Source organism: Eubalaena glacialis, chromosome 4 (genome assembly GCF_028564815.1).
Source record: "Eubalaena glacialis isolate mEubGla1 chromosome 4, mEubGla1.1.hap2.+ XY, whole genome shotgun sequence".
Taxonomy (NCBI): domain Eukaryota; kingdom Metazoa; phylum Chordata; class Mammalia; order Artiodactyla; family Balaenidae; genus Eubalaena; species Eubalaena glacialis.
Window position 1 is genome coordinate 57,317,875 of NC_083719.1, and position 18,167 is coordinate 57,336,041.

Below are 18,167 nucleotides of genomic sequence, written 5' to 3' on the forward strand. Positions count from 1 at the left end.
GAAAATATGCTTTCCTGAATTTCTAGTGACCCTAGTATAGAATGTATATATATATATATATATATATATATTTTTTTTTTTTTTTTTTTTTTTTTTTTAATTTTATGGCTGCATTGGGTCTTCGTTTCTGTGCAAGGGCTTTCTCTAGTTGTGGCAAGCGGGGGCCACTCTTCATCGCGGTGCACGGGCCTCTCACTGTCGCGGCCTCTCTTGTTGCAGAGCACAGGCTCCAGACACTCAGGCTCAGTAATTGTGGCTCACGGGCCCAGTTGCTCCGCAGCATGTGGGATCCTCCCAGACCAGGGCTCGAACCCGCGTCCCCTGCACCGGCAGGCAGACTCTCAACCACTGTGCCACCTGGGAACCCCTAGAATATATTTTTTTAAAAATTGAACTAATTTAGATTTACAGTGAAATTTTCCCACTGCACAAACATGTATTTGCATAGTTGTAATCACATATCCTAGAAACTACTGCCTCTTGATCAAGCCCTTAGCTTTCATTTAATTATCTCTCACCTGATCCAAACTTGAATCCCTGCCAAGTCATTTTTCTTTTCAATCCAGGATTCACTCTGTGTTCAGTGACCTTACAAAATGAAAAACACAATCATGTTTCTTTTAAACATTTTCAGTGGCTTTTAGTGCCAATAGGATAAAATTAAAGGTCTTCCATATCCTGATCTGGGTTATAAACACTTTTCCAGACACATTTTCATGTCCTTTCATCGTTGCAGCCTATCACCCACAAAGTATGTTCCCGCTTTGCAGAAAAAACTACTTGTGGTTCAAAAAGGTACCATTTCTTTCATGCCTCTTTGGCAAAGTGTCTGGCATATATTGGTGGTTAGTAGATAGTAGCTGTTGTGATTTTGTGAATACACTAAACATTGAGTTTAGTTTCATATGAAATTTTAAGTTGTCTTGTTTGGGAGAGTTTACTTTTCCCAGTGGCCTAGAAACAGCAGTTCCTGTTTCCATGTATTTTTAATCACTGAGTTATTTTTTTTTTAAACTATGAAGAACCTTCTAAATCAGAATTCTTCAAAATCTTGAACACTACAGAATCTTCCTGGCCTCTAAAGGTAACAAAAGCTCTTTCTCACTATTTGTAGGAGCCCAGGTTTAGTTGTGAGGCAAAGACAGCTAGTACTGATTTTTGTTAGAATTAATAATACTCTAGGTATCTCAAAAGTAACTCACATCTGAAATAAAAATATCTGATGGCTATGAACATTGTGTAACATTTATGTAACAAAAAACATACATTCAAATTTCAGAGATGAATAACCTAGGTCAACATTTTTCTTTAAATAAGAATGAATAATCATAATTACCCTATTGACTTACTTTTACACAATTTCATCATATATTGTACATTAAATGAAATGCTCCACTTTCCAATTGATAACAATAATGGTAAGGCATAAATGGAGAGAGTACATTTGTAAAAAAAAAAAAAAAAGGCAGTGCACTCTTTTAAGGGATTTGTCTGTTATGAAATAAACCAGATACTTTTAGGTTTTAAAAAACACCTGAACATATACATTAAATTTGTTTACATTTTATTATGCTTTTAAAACACTGCTCTTTCTATGATTTGACTCTAAAGGTATCTTACTGAGTTAACTTTATGTCAGGAATGTTACCTCAAAATGATGTTATTAGTCATATTTATCGAGGAAAGGTAATATGGGAATATAATACAAGCATAAGACAAAGAAGAGGTAAAGGAGAATTACAGTAATAATGAGCAGTGCATGATTACATTACACTGCTCATTTAGAAATAGCTAATGTATAGAAATACCTTAAATAGAAAAATCCAGTTTAATGACCTTACATATGTGAATTGGTAGAACCTGAAAGAATTTAGTATCTGAATGGTTTTGAAGCCATATTTTAGTAATTTTAGCTCTTCAGGTGAAGGGCTTTTTCCTTCTGACATTCCTTAACCCAACCCTTCTTTGTCATTCTATTTAAAATTGAAGTCACTGTGACATATTTTCCTGATATTTTTTTTATTTGTCCAACTTGTTTTATGCTCCATTTTTTAACCAGATTTATACTTGGGGTGTCTTTGAAACCAGTAATAGAGTCACTTGTGACAAGCTAATATTTTGACTCTACTCTGTCTTGGTATTTAATAAATATCTTTCTACAGGATTTAACAAATGAATTGTGTTTATTCTAGGTGTGTCACGAGGTCCCAGTCCTGTCAGCCTTGGAAATCAGGACACCTTACCTGTGGCAGTCGCCCTTACGGAATCTGTTAATGCCTACTTTAAAGGGGCAGATCCCACCAAGTTAGTTTTTAAAAGATACGTGTATACGTGTGTGTGTGTGTTTCAGGGGCAGGGGGCTTGGTGGTAAATTTTAAGTTATATTTTGATTCTCTGTTAGTTAGAGTTTTCTGTTACTTATTTACCTGCTTTTTGCTATCAATTATAGTCATTTAGAGATTGTCTTTCAAATTTAAGAAGTCACTATAATCAGTAGTGATGGCTTTTTTCTAAGTTTATGTACGTTTTTGCCCAGGCTTTATGACCAATATGACACATCTGTTGTTTGACATGTCTGTAGAACAGGATTGTGGCAGCTGACGTAGATGGGGATAGAATTCTGAATCTTGGCCTAATGTATATCTTTGGTGAAAGTGTGATGTTTGCAAGAGAGACCTAGAGTGCATGTCTATTACAGGAGACTCTTGAAGGATTGGTTTAACCTCCTTCTATTAAGAAAATGATCTTTGGGTGAATGACCACCCTTATTTTTCTTTCTTTTTTTTTGAATTTTATTTTATTTTTTCATACAGCAGGTTCTTATTAGTTATCTATCTTATACATATTAGTGTATACATGTCAATCCCAATCTCCCAATTCATCCCACCACCACCACCCCACCCTTATTTTTCATGTATAACATTATTCATTCATTAAATATTTGAGTCCTTAATATGTGTAAGACTGTTATTAGCTTGCATTGTTGTGAAAGTTTCTTAGTTTTCACTTGAGATAATGCAAGCTCTGTAGAGAAGAACTTTTGTTCACTAAAGTACCTTCAGCACATACAACAGAGTCTTACACATAGTAAGCACTCAAATATTTGATGAGTGAATAATGTTACTTGGGAAAAGGAGAGGTATTGATATATGCTATGAAGAAAAATAAACCAGGGTAAGGGGATAGACAGTTACAACAGAGGGCTACTATTTTAGATAGAATGATCAGTGAAAACCTTTTTGAGGTTGTTTTTGAAAGACATTGAGGGAGGAGCAAGCCATGCAGATAGGTGAGTGAAGAGCATTCCAGTAAGTGTAAGGGACTGAGGTAGAAGTATGCTTGGCAAAGTCAAGAAACAGCAAAGAGAACCATGTCACTGAGTAGGAGTAAACAAGGAAGAAAGTAGTCAAAGTTAAGTCCACAGAGGGAACAGATCAGGCTGGGCATTGTAGACCATGATAAGGAGTTTGGAATTTATTATGGGTGAGGTGGGAAGCAAGTAGAGGCTTTTGAGTAGAGGAGTGATGAGGTTACTTATGTTTTTGAAGTAGCACTCTGCCTGCTATACGGAGAATAAACTAGAAGGAGCCAGAGTAGATGCAGAGAGAAAGGGTTAACCACTGAAGTCCAGGTGAGAGATGATGGTGACTTGTATAAGGGTATTAGCAGAAGAGATCGTGAGTAGTAATGAGATTCTGAATGTATTTTGAAAACAGAGTTGTCAAGATTTGTTGAGGGAGTAGATTGTTAAATTTGAAGTACTTATTAAGACAATTTAGTGGGGATGTTGAGTTGATGATAGTTGAATACATGATTCTGGAGTTCAGAGATAGGTCCAGGCTAAAATATTTGGTAGTCATTAATTTGTACATGATACTTAAAGCCTGGGGCATTAGGGTGTAGAGAAGAGATCTGATGAGAACTTAAGTCCTGGCCCCCTTCAGTGTTTAAAAACAGGAGGATGAGAATCATCCAGCAATGGAGTTTGGGACAGCAAGCAACAAGAGAGGTGAGAAGAGAACCAGTAGAGCAGAGTCCCAGAAACTAAGTGAATAAACCCTTTCATGAAAGAAGGTGTGAAGCTGTATCTGATGCTATCGTCAGGTCAAGAAAAATTGATCATTAACAACATGAAGGTCATTAATGACCTTCACAAGAGCAGCTCTAGTAGACTGCTTTGAGGGAGCTCAGGAGCAGGAGCTGATGCAAATACAGACAACTGTATTTGGAGAGAGCAAATGTTAGGCAATTCTTTTAGGATAGTTTGCTCTAAGTAGAAGCAGAGAAACAGGGTGGTAGCAGGAGAGAGATGGGAGAATCAGAGGAGGCCTTTATTAATTTTAGTTTTTGGGTTTTTTAAAGATGATATACATTTCAATATGCTAATGGGAAAAATCCAATATTTATGGAAAAAATTGAATCTGCAGGAAAGGGGGCAATTGCATGAGTGAAGTCCTTCAGTATGTAAGAGGAGATGTGCTTCAGTACAGTTAACCTTAGGTGCATAGGCTGATTATCTGTTGAAACAGGAGGGAACGCAGAAGGTATGCATGCCTTTAGAGTCAGGGAGATTAGGATTTTAGTAGTGAGAGTATGAGGAAGTTCTTTTCTGATTTTATTTCATCCGTAAAATTTAAAGGAAAGTCGTTGACTGCAGGTGGGGGAGGGAATTTTGCAGGTTAGAGTTAGAGGAGAAAGGAGAAGGTATGAAAAGAGCTAGGGAATGTAGTAGAATTTCCAGGCTATACTAAGGGGACCCAACTGAGAGTTTTGGCTATATCATTATACGTTTTTCTGTAGTCATGTTCGGCCATATAGATGTAGGTGAGGAGCTGGATTTAGCTAAGACTGTGTTTTGCCAAACAAGCATAGTCAAATGAGAGCGAACCAAGGGGAGGGTTTATGCAAAGGAGTATGTATATTGATGGACCATGAAGTCCCAAGATAGGGGGAAATGAGGATATGAAGGAAGAGTGAAGATTAATGAAAAAGGTGGTAGGAACAATGGATTATGTAGGTTTTTGATGAGATTGGAGATGCAGTACTAGACAGAATGAGTTGGAGAAGTAGGAAGAGACTATCCGATGAGTGGGGAATCAGACTGAGATGATGGAGGGGCTGAAGTATGGCCGAGGTAGGCTGGAAGGCAGGATCATTGAAGGTAAGGGGCTGAAGAACTAGGTGACCAAGGTGTTGAAAGGATTATCTGTATGGATATTGAAATCACTAAAAATTTATGATAGGAGTAGTTGTGCAGAGACAGACTGACAGTGGGCCAGGAGCTATAATTTTCAGAAAATGAAAGGGAATGTTGAAGATGACTTGGAGGGTTGGGATAGCGAGTAGTATAATCTGATGGTGTGAGTTTCAAATGAAGCTGGTGGTTTTTCAGAAGGAAGAAGGAATATAGAGTTGTAAGAGGCAATGAGAAGCAAGGAGGACATCTACCACTGCCACCATCAGGCCCAGTGCTTTGTGGGGTTTGGAGGAAAAATAGCTACAGCTGGGGATAGTGTTACCAGGGAAACAATGTCCTTATGAGACAGCCAGGGATGGTTTTGGCAAACAAGTGAAAGGAGTATTATCAGTGTGCTTCCATTTGTGTTTGGAATTTAATTCTAGGAAAAACTGGTGTTAGATGAATATATCATTTCACATAGAATCACTTTTTATAATTGAAAAAATAATTCATGGTAACTATGATAAAAGGTTATATATATAAATAAAGCCCTTTTAAAACTAAATATGCTTTAAATGGAGGTTAAAATGCCTTATTTAAACTATTTAAATTTTTCAAAATGCCTACTTTCAGGTGTATTGTGAAGATCACTGGTGACATGACAATATCATTTCCAAGCGGAGTTATTAAAGTCTTCACTAGTAATCCATCCCCAGCTGTGCTCTGCTTCAGGGTGAAAAATATCAACAGACTAGAACAAATTCTTCCAAATGCACAACTTGTGTTCAGGTTTGTGTACTTTTCAGTTTTTTTTTAAATTTTTTGGCCACACTGTGTGGCAATGTGGAATCGTAGTTCCCTGACTAGGGATCGAACCTGTGCCCCCTGTGGTGGAAGTTCAGAGTCTTAACCACTGGACCACCAGGGAAATCCCCAGGTTTGTGTACTTTTGTTTTGAAGGTGAAATTTCTTTTTAAGAAATATTTTCTTTCTTCTTCAAAGCAACAGTAATTCAATTTGAAGACAATATCAAAATTATTTATTATGATTAAATAGGATTCTGCTGTCTTTGTTTTGTTTGTGCTGGTGGTGGTAGTAGTCATTGTTAAATCCTTCTCTACTGTACATCTTCTCATCTTTTAGGCAACTTTCTGCTATGTTCCATTCTTTATCCCCTAAGTTTAGTTTTCCCTCATCCCATCTTTTGGTTCATTTCTACTAGTCTTTGCCAGGTCACCAAATTACTACAGAGAGGCAGACGATAAAGATGAATAAATAAATATGAAATAATAATGAAAATATTTCTTATACATACAGTGATCCATCACAATGTGATTCTAACACAAAAGATTTTTGGATGAACATGCAAGCTCTTACTATCTACCTCAAGAAGCTATCAGAGCAAAATCCAGCTGCTTCTTATTATAATGTAGATGTATTAAAGTATCAGGTGAGTGTCATATTATAAAAATCCTTAATTAAAATATTAACAAACAGAATCTTGCATATCATTAAATGAATAATATGTCATGGCCAAATGAAGTTCATTCGAGCAATGCAAGGATGTTTCAAAATCAAAAAGTCTGTTAATAAGCCTATGGAGATTTTGGCCAATTTGATCAAATTCACCATCTATTACCAATTAAAATACTGAGTAAATATAAATATATGAATGTCCTTCACCTGAAAAGACCAGCATATCAGTCTTAATAATGAAATACCTAAAGCATTGAAAGTCAGGAATGGCAAAGACACCCATTATTCCTGTTAGTGTATACGATTTTTCTGGATGTGTTAGTATAGTTAGAATAAAATAAGTGGTGATAAATATTGGAAAGGAAGATATAAAAATAGTATTAATTACAGGTGATATATTTCTGGAAAACTCAAGAGAATCAACTGAAAAACTGATGCAGGAGAATTTAGCAAAGTGGTCATTTAAAAAACTAATACAAAAATTAATGGCTTTCAAAACAACTAGTTAGGAAAACTAATGGAGAAAGATATTCACAATAAAAAAACTAATTAGAGCTGGAGAGGTAGTCCAAGATGGTATAGGAAGATCCTGAACTCACCTTCTCCCATGGATACACCAACATGGTGTATATACAGCTACATGTGGAACAGTTCCCTCTGAAAGATAGCTAAACAGCTCCTTCACATCAGCAAATGAGAAAAGGGCCACACTGAGGCGAGTAGGAGAGGCTGAGACACAGTCTCACCGTAAGCCTCAACCCCATCATGGCAACCCACCATCTGGATGGAACTCACAAATCTGGAGCTTCTCCCTGAGGAACAAAGAGTTTGTAACCCACATAGACAGCCCAGCTTTTGAGACCTGCACTTGATAGACGAGTCCCTAAAACATCTGGCTTTGAAAACCAGTGGAGCTCATATTCACAGGAACCAAAGGGCTGTAGGGGTCTGAGAAACGGCTTTAAAGAGCTTGCATGCAGACTCAATCACCCTAGGTCCCAGCATGCAAGCGGCCATTTGAGAAGTGCACAGACTATGTGTGAAAGAGATTCATTTGCTGATCTTAAAGCATCGGCTTGAGGGGCCAGGGCGTGTTGAGATACTCTCCAGGGAATGAGGTGCTGGAGGGCACCTCTTTTACTTACTCCGTCTACTTTGCTAAAGCCAACAGGCACCACTTTATTTTTTATTTTTTTACTATAGACTTTTTCTCTTGGTGGGTGCCATCTTTACACTCCAACCAGTGGGCTCTCCCTCTCTCATGCTAAAGCTGGCTTTTTATTCAAGACCTCTTTCCTCCTTCCTCAGTGGGTGTCATCTTTGCACTCTCTTCTGTGACACCAGTATCTCCAAGAGGGGAGTTTTTATAGATGTCTGGTGCCCCAGTTTTTGCAGCTGCAGCCCAGGGGACACCCTTGATCTCCTGGCTCTGGAGGCCAGGGGAGCTTGCATTTCTGGGTCGCACAGGACTATAACAATCAGTGAGACAGTTTTGGCAGGCTACTGCCCCCAGGGCGATGCACAGAAAGCAGACTGAAAAACAGCCGTAGTGTTTCTGTGAAAGAGACCCATTTGCTTGGCCTGGAGCAGCAGCCTAAGGGGCAGGCTTCAGGTCTGACACACATCTAGGGGTCTACAGATACGCTCTTAGGGAACATAGGCTGGAGGAATGCAGTCAATTCACTCTCCCTCTGCCTTGCTACAGCTCACCAGTATCTCCCAGAAAGGAACTTATACACTTGTCTAGAGCCCTGATTTTTATGACTGTCACCCAGGGGACACCTCCAGATCACCTGATCTGGTGGCCAGCAGGGCTTACATTTGTATTCAATCCCACAGGACTATATGTATTTGCATACTTTAAAAGCTGCTGCCTGAGCATCTAGCTTCCTAGTCAGTCTGAATCTATGTGCTGGCAGATTTCCTGCTTTGAAACACTGACAGGTCTTGGCACACCCTTGACAATTAGGAGCTATTAAATATAAAATAGGCTGCTTGGACAATCACAGAGGTTTGAGAGGCAACCAAGAGCTAAGGTGAGGTTGAACAATAAGGTTCATCTCCTACACAAGGTTACTCTTTCAAGACTGGAAGGGGTGGCTATTTCATCTAATACAAAGAAGCACAGAAAATCAAGTAAAATGAGGAAACAGGAATATATTCTAAAAGAAAGAACAAAATAAAACCTTAGTAAAACACCTTAACGAAACAGAGATAAGTAATTTACCTTATAAAGAGTTGTAAGTAATGGTCATAAAATGCTCACCTCACTTGGGAGAAGAATGGATAAACACAGTGAGAACTTCAACAAAGAAATAGAAAACATAAGAAAGTAACAAATAGAAGTCACTGGGCTGAAGAATGCAATAACTGATCTGAAATATATACTGGAGGGGTTCAACAGCAGACTAGATGAAGCAAAGAAAGGATCAGTGAACTCAAAGACAGGGCATTGGAACTCACCTAATCAGAACAGCAAAAAGAAAAAAGAATTTTAAAAAGTGGAGATAGCTTACAGGACTTATGGGACAACATCAGGCAAACTAACATATACATTATAACGGTCCCAGAAGGAGAATAGAGATAAAGGGACTGAAAACTTACTTGAAGAAATAATGGCTGAGAACTTCCCTAACCTGGGAAAGGAAACAGACATTCAGATCCAGGAAGCCCAGAGAGACCCACACCAAGACACATTATAATTAAAATGTCAAAAGTTTGAAAAAAGAATATTAAAAGCGGCAAGAGAAAAACCAAGGGAGCTCTCATAAGACCATCAGCAGACTTTTCAGCAGAAACTTTGCAAGCCAGAAGGGATATATTCAAAGTAAACTTCTAACCAAGGATACTCTACCTAGCAGAGTTATTGCTCAGAATTGGAGGAGAGATAAGGAGTTTCCCAGGCAAGCAAAACCTAAAGGAGTTCATCACCAATAAACCAGCCTTACAAGAAATGTTAAAGGGAGTTCTTTGCTGAAAAGGGCGCTAATTAGTAACAAAAGAAGTATGAAAGTATAAATCTCACTGGTAAAGATAAATATATAGTAGAGGTAGTGGATTAATCACATAGAGTGAAAATAGTAAAAGGATAAAAGACAAAAATAGTAAAAATAACTCCAATAATTAGTGAAGGGATACACAAGATAAAAAGATGTAAAATGTGACATCAGAAACAGAAAATGGGGGGGGGTAAAACTGTAGACCTTTAGAATGCATTCAAACTTAAGTTGTTTGCAGCTTAAAATGGACTGTTATGTAGGTTGTTATATGTAAGCCTCATGGTAACAACCAAGCAAAAACCTATAGAAGATACACAAAAGATAATGAGAAAGAAATTAACCATTCCACTAAAGAAAGTCATCAAACCACAAAGAAAGAGAGTAAGAGAACAGAACAGCCAGAAAATAATTAACAATATGCAGTGAATACATACCTGTCAATAATTATTTTAATTGTAAATGGACTAAATTCTCCAATCAAAAGACATAGAGTGGCTGAATGGATTAAAAAAATAAGACCTATTTATATGCTGCCTATAAGATGCTTCCTTCAGATGTAAGGACACACACAGAATGAAAGTTGAAGGGATGGAAAAAGATGTTCCATGCAAACAGAAACCAAAAGAAAGCTTGGGTAGCTATACTTATATCAGAAAAACATAGACTAAAACAGAGACTGTAATAAGAGACAAAGAAGGGCATTACAAATTGATAAAGGTGTCAATCCAACAAGAAGATGTTTAACATTTGTTAATAATTATGCACCCAACATAGGAGCACCTAAATATATAAAGCAAATATTAACAGACCTAAAGAGAGAAATAGACAGCAATACAGTAATAGTAGGGGACCTTAATACCCACTTTTATTAATAGATAAGTTATCCCGACAGAAATCAATAAGGAAACATCAGCCTTATATGACATGTTAGACCAGATGGACTTAACAGATATACAGAAAACATTCCATCCAAAAGTAGCAGAGTGCACATTCTTCTCAACTGCATATGGAACATTCTCCAGGACCATATATTAGGTGAAAAAACAAGTCATAATAAATTTAACATTGGAGTCAAATCAAGCATCTCTTTTAGGACCACAGTGGTATGAAACTAGAAATCAGTTACAAGAAGAAGACTGGAAAAATCACAAATATGGATAGATTAAACAGTATGCTACTGAGTAACCAACGGGTCAATGAAGAAATCAAAGGAGAAATCAAAAAATACTTTGAAACAAATGAAAATGGAAATACAACATACCAAAAATTCATGGGATGCAGCAGAAGAGTTTCTAAGAGGGAAGTTCATAGTGATACATGCCTACCTCAAGAAACAAGAATCTCAAACAACTTAACTTTACACCTCAAGTAACTAGAAAAAGAAGAGCAAACGGAGCCCAAAGTTAGTTGAAGGAAGGTAATAACAAAGATCAGAGCAGAAATAATTAGAGACTAAAAAGATCAATGAAACTAAGAGCTGGTTCTTTGAAAAGATAAACAAAATTGACAGACTTTTATCTAGACTCACCAAGAAAAAAGGAGGGCTCAAATAAAATCAGAAATGAAGGAGGAGCTGTTACAACTAATACCACTGAAATACAGAGACTCATACTACCATGAACAATTATATGCCAACGCATTCCCAGCAACCTACAAGAAATGTATACATTTCTAGGGACATACAGCCAGCTTTCCAACACTGAATCATGAAGAAGTAGAAAATATGAATAGATTACTAGTAAGGAGATATGAATCCATAATCAGAAACCTTCCAACAAACAAAAGTCCGGGATCAAACGGTTTCACCACCAAAGTCTACCAGACATTAAAAGAATTACAGCAATTCTCAAACTCTTCCCAAAAAATAGAAAAGGAGGGAACACTTCCAAACTCATTTTATGAGGCCAGCATTACCCTGATACCGAAACCAGACAAGGACACTACAAGAAAAAATTACGGGCTGATATCCCTGATGAACATAGATGCAGAAATCCTCAACAAAATATTAGCGAACCAACTGCAACAATACATTAAAAGGGTCATACACCATGATCAAGTGGGATTTATTCCAGGGATGCAAGGATGGTTTGACATCCAGAAATCAAGCAACGTGATACACAACATTAACAAATGAACATGAAAATCATGATCATCTCAGTGGATTACAGAAAAAGCATTTGACAAAATGTAACATCCATTTATGATAAAAACTCCCAACACAGTGGGTATAGAGGGAACATACCTCAACATAATAAATGCCATATATGACAAGCCTATAGCTAATATGCTCAGTGGTGAAAATCTGAAAGCTTTTCTTCTAAGATCAGGAACAAGACAAGGATGCCTACTCTCACCACTTTTATTCAACATAGTATTAAAGTTCTAGCCAGATAAATTAGGCAAGAAAAAGAAAAGGCATCCAAATTAGAAAGGAAGAAGTAAAATTGTCACTCTTTGCAGATGACATATTGTATGTAGAAAACCTTTAGACTCCATAAGAAAAAAAACTTAGAATACTGAATAATAAATGAATAAACTGAATAATAAATGAATTCAGTAATTTTGCAAAACTCAAAATATATAAAAATCTGTTGTGTTTCTATACACTAATAATGAACTAGCAGAGGAAATTAAGAAAATAATCCCATTTACAATTGCATCAAAAAGAATAAAATACTTAGGAATAAATTCAACCACAGAGGTGAAAGACCTGTACACTGAAAACTATAAGACAGTGATGAAAGAAATTAAAGACAAAACTAAATGAAAAGATACTCCATGCTCATCGATAGAATTAAAATTGTTAAGATAGCCATACTACCCAAAGCAATCACAGGTTTAATGCAATAACTGTTAAAATTCCACTGGCAATTTTTCACAGAAATAGAATAAACTATCCTAAAATTTGTATGGAATCACGAAGGACCCGAAATAGCCAAAGCAATCTTGAGAAAGAACAAAAATCTAGAGGCATCACGCTCCCTGATTTCAAACCATATGACATAGGTATAGTAATCAAAACATGGTATTGGCAAAAAAATAGACACATAGATCAATGGAACAGAATAGAGAGTTCAGAAATGAACCCACACATACATGCTCAATTAATTTATGACAAAAGGAGCCAAGAATAAATAAACATTGGGGAAAGGACAGTCTCTTCAATAAATAGTATTGGGAAGATGTTAAAAAAAAAATAGTATTGGGAAAACTAAATTAGCCACATGCAAAAGAATGAAACTAGACTACTGTCTTATACCATACACAAAAATTGACTCAAAGTGGATTAAAGACTTGAATGCAAGACCTGAAACCCTGAAACTCATAGAAGAAAACATAGGTGGTAAGCTTCTTAACATCAGCCTTGGTGATCATTTTCTGGATTTGACTTCAGAAGCAAAGGCAACAAAAGCAAAATTAAACAAGCAGGACTACATTAAACTAAAAAGCTGCACAGCGAAGAACATCATCAACAAAACGGAAAGGCAATGTACTGAATGGGAGAAGATTATTTGCAAACAATATATCTGATAAGGGGTTAATATCCAAAATATATAAAGAACATACAACTCAATAGCAAAACAAACAATCTGATTTTAAAAGTGGACAGAGGATCTGAATAGACATTTTTCCAAAGAAGACATGCTCAGCATCACTGATGATCAGGAAATGCAAATCAAAACCACAATAAGCTGTCATCTCACACCTGTGAAAATGGCTGTCATCAAAAAGACAAGTATGTAGAGAAAAGGGAGCCTTTGTGCACTGTTGGTGGGAATGTAAATTGATGTAGCCACTATGGAAGACAGTTTGGAGGTTCCTCAAAAAATTAAAAATAGAACTACCATATGATCCAGCAATTCCACTTCTGGGTATTTATCTGAGGAAAATGAAAATACTAATTTGAAAAGATTTTTGGACCCCAATGTTCATTGCAGTGTTATTTACAGTAGCCAAGATATGGAAAAACCCAAGTGTTCATCAATAAGTGAATGGATAAAGAAGATTTGCTGTACATACACAATGGAATACTATTCAGCCATTAAAAAAGAATGAAACCTTGCCGTTTGCAACCACATGGATGGACCTTGAGGGCATTATGCTAAGTGAAATGAGTCAGAAAGGGAAGACAGAGATGGTTTGATCTCACTTATGTGTGGAATCTAAAAAACAAACAAACCAGACCAAGTTCATAGATACAGAGAACAGATTGGTGGTTGCTAGAGGCGCAGGGGGTTAGGGGTGGGTGAAATGGCTGAAGGGGGTCAAAAGTTACAGACTTCTGGTTATAAAATAAGTGATGGGGATGTAATGTACAGCATGGTGTCTAAAGTTAATAATACTGTATTGCATATTTCAAAGTTGCTAAGAGTATATTTTAAAAGTTCTCACCACAGGAAAAAAATACTTTGTATGTACGGTGACAGAGGGTAACTAGACTTGCTGTGGTGATCATTTCACAATGTATATAAATAATCAAATTACTACACTGTACACCTGAAACTAATATAATGTTACATGTCAATTATACTTCAATTAAAAAAACTTTTTTTTAAAGATCTGTTACAGCATCCTTTCCTGTAGCTACAGTGAACACACAAAAAATTTTTTTAAACTAATTAAGAAACACCATCTCTGCTGCCTTGAATATAGTTAGAATGGTATACTTTATTTAAAGGAAGACTCATATTGTAGAAAGCTTAGCTGTTTCTAAATTAGCTTATAAATTTAATGTGATCCTGATCAGAAACTCAGTGGAGGTGTTTATATATTTGTGTCTGGAGACTTGACGGTATTTTCAAGTTCTCAGAGGAATAAAGCCCGGAAAATTAAGTTAAGAAAAGTTTTAAACAGTAATGTGGAGTAATGTTTTAGTTTCAATGGGAAAACTTTCTAAGCCAACAGTATTTAAAATAGTTTGGAACTGGCACAACAATAGATGGCCAGATGAATGAAACAGATTAGAATATCCAGAAATAGATCTAAGAATAAACGGAAAATTCTTTCTATGACAAAGTAGCATTTCAAGACAATGTGGAAATGATTAATTTTTCAGTAAATGATACTGGGGCAGCAGGCTGGAGATTTGGAGAAAAAAATTCAGCTGAATCCCTAGCTTATACCTTTAACCAAAATAAAATCTGCATGTATCAAAGGTTTAATAATAATAAGCCATAAAGATATGAAAATAAAGCATGGATGAATATATGTATATCTGGGTATGTATGCATGTGTGTTGTGTATGTGTTATAAATGTTTATTACATATTTTAATCTTGAAGTGTGGAAGACCTTTCTGAATACAATACAAAACCCAGAAGTCATGCAATAAGAGAATGAGATACTTGAAACAAAAAGAAAGAAATATGTGTGTTTATAAGATGTTTGGTTAAAACACACAAACCCTTAAACAGAATCAGTATTTAATCTGAGGGAAAAGCATGTGTAATATTGTAAGATAGACCAAAAGGTTTAATCCAAAGAGCCCTTATAAATTAGAAATAAAAGATGAATAACTCAGCTAACTTACGGAAAGATGCTCCATGTCAGTAGTAATCAGAACAATGAATTTAAGACAACAATGAGATACCAGTTTTAGTCCTCATCAGATTGACAAAAATGAAAAAGACTGCTCTATTAGGAGAGGTGTGACCACTTGTTGATAGGAGTACAAATTAATAGAACCTCTTAGAAGGTAACTCTGTTAGGTCATTGAGTATATGTAACCTTTAACTCAACAATTCCAGTTCCAGAAATCTGTTCTTTGGAAATCACACAAATTGAAGGGTGGGGGTGGTGGGGGGAAGGTAGAAAGGATATTCACTGCAGCATTGCTTGGAAACCACCTAAGTACACATCCACAGAGGAAGAGATTGATTAAATTAATTACTGTGGCCATTTAAAAGAATGAGACAGATCTATGTTTGCATCCCTAGAAAGTTTGGAAGTACATGTACCATGATGTTAACAGTGGGGAGTAAGACTAACACCATACACAGAAATAAACTCAGAATGGATTTGAGACCTAAATGTAAGACCGGACACTATAAAACTCTTAGGGGAAAACATAGGAAGAACACTCTCTGACATAAATCACAGCAAGATCTTTTTTGATCCACCTCCTAGAGTAATGGAAATAAAAACAAAAATAAACAAATGGGACCTAATGAAACTTAAAAGCTTTTGCACAGCAAAGGAAACCATAAACAAGACGAAAAGACAACCCTCAAAATGGGAGAGAATGTGTGCAAACGAATCAGCGGACAAAGGATTAATCTCCAAAATATATAAACAGCTCATGCAGCTCAATATTAAAAAGACAAACAACACAATCCGAAAATGGGCAGAAGACCTAAATAGACATTTCTCCAAAGAAGACATACAGATGGCCAAGAAGCACATGAAAAGCTACTCAACATCACTAATTATTAGAGAAATGCAAATCAAAACTACAATGAGGTATCACCTCACACCAGTTAGAATGGCCATCATCAGAAAATCTACAAACAACCAATGCTGGAGAGGGTGTGGAGAAAAGGGAACCCTCTTGCACTGTTGGTGGGAATGTAAACTGATACAGCCACTATGGAGAACAGTATGGAGGTTCCTTAAAAAACTAAAAATAGAATTACCATATGACCCAGCAATCCTACTACTGGGCATATACCCAGAGAAAACCATAATTCAAAAAGACACATGCACCCCAGTGTTCATTGCAGTACTGTTTACAATAGCCAGGTCATGGAAGCAACCTAAATGCCCATCAACAGACAAATGGATAAAGAAGTTGTGGTACATATATACAATGGAATATTACTCAGCCATAAAAAGGAATGAAATTGGGTCATCTGTAGAGACATGGATGGATCTAGAGACTCATACAGAGTGAAGTAAGTCAGAGAGAGAAAAAATATAAATATCGTATATTAATGCATATATGTGGAAGCTAGAAAAATGGTACAGATGAACCAGTTTGTGGGCAGAAATTGAGACACAGATGTAGAGAACAAACGTATGGACACCAAGGTGGGAAAGCGGTGGTGGGAGTGGTGGTGTGATGAATTGGGAGATTGGGATTGACATATTTACACTGATGTGTGTAAAATTGATGACTAATAAGAACCTGCTGTATAAAAACATAAATAAAATAAAATTTAAAAATTTAAAAACAAACAGTGGGGAATAAGAATGCCAAGAGATAAATTTCCTGTTTCATATATTTATGTCTTATTTGAATTTTTAATAGGGTAATAGTATTAAAATGGCTTATGTTTCTAGTAAATAAATAAAGAATAAAAAAGTGCTGCCACTTAACGTTGGCTTAAAGTTTATTCCAAGTATTTATTTATCATTCATTCAGCAAATATTTATTATTCAGTGCTTGCTAATTGCTGTGAGTAGCATAGGGAAATAGTAAACATAGTAAGTAAATAATGTATGTTGTGCTATGGAGAAAGGAAGGTCTGTAGAGTAAGGTAAGGAAGAGTGAAAATACAGTTTTCAATGTAAATTTAAACAGGATGATCAGAGTAGATCTCATTGAAAAGGAGTAAGTCATTTGAGCAAGGAACTGAAGAATTGGAAGGAATTGCACCATTTACTGTGGTTCATGTGATTAAAATTAAACATTTCAAGTTGGAAGTATTCTAACTCCAGGCTTGCAAAACTGCGTGGCGATCCAGTTTTTCTAACTGTTTTAAATCTCAATTCTTATAAAGAATCTTAGAACTCTATGTTGAATGTTGAGAGGTTCTCAAACATTACATGCATAAATAAGAATCACGTAACACGCTGATTTCTGTGCCCTGTACCTAAGCAGTTGAATCAGATCTTCATTTGGAAGGCAGCTATGCTAACCCCTGTACCACCAGTGCCTCCAGGTTTTCTGCATTTGGAGCCAGTGGAATGTGCATTTTAAACAAGCACCACAGAAATTTTGATGTAAATAGTCCCAGGTCCACACTTAGGCCTTTGAGATGAGCCTGCTTCACTCCGCCTAGCAACAGACAACTCCCTCGTTATTTTTGAGTGTGTGAGCTCTTGTGTTCAAGTGTATGTCATTAACATGACTTGTTTACTTTTTTAGGTCAAAAGCAATTGTTTGGTTTTTTCTCTCTTTAAAGGTATCATCAAATGGTATTCAGTCCACTCCTCTAAATCTTGCAACATATTGGAAATGTAGTGCTGGCACCACAGATGTTAGAGTGGATTATAAGTACAACCCAGAAGCTATGGTGGCACCAAGTGTGCTTTCCAACGTACAGGTGGTGGTACCAGTGGATGGAGGAGTCACAAACATGCAGTCCCTTCCCCCTGCAATATGGTAAATTAAGTAGATTTCTGAATTCCTACTAAGTTTCTGTTGCAATCCCTGAGTCTTAGAACCTAAGCTCTGAAAGTTGTCTTATAAGTTTAGTGTATTTTCCCAAAGAAACCATGCTATAAAAGGTACTGTACATTCTACTAGTCAAGCTATGGTAGCCGCAACCCAAAATAAACAAACTAGTCTTGCTG

General features: G+C 36.5%; 1 protein-coding gene across 1 annotated transcript in view; it reads left to right on the top strand.

The window, feature by feature from the left end:
• The window catches only part of FCHO2 (FCH and mu domain containing endocytic adaptor 2), a 151,072-nt gene that overhangs the window by 125,820 nt on the left and 7,085 nt on the right, over nt 1–18,167 (top strand). The window contains 4 exon segments of the mRNA XM_061188950.1: nt 2,193–2,304; nt 5,813–5,968; nt 6,497–6,629; nt 17,777–17,976. Of these exon segments, the coding sequence (XP_061044933.1) occupies nt 2,193–2,304; nt 5,813–5,968; nt 6,497–6,629; nt 17,777–17,976 (601 nt within the window).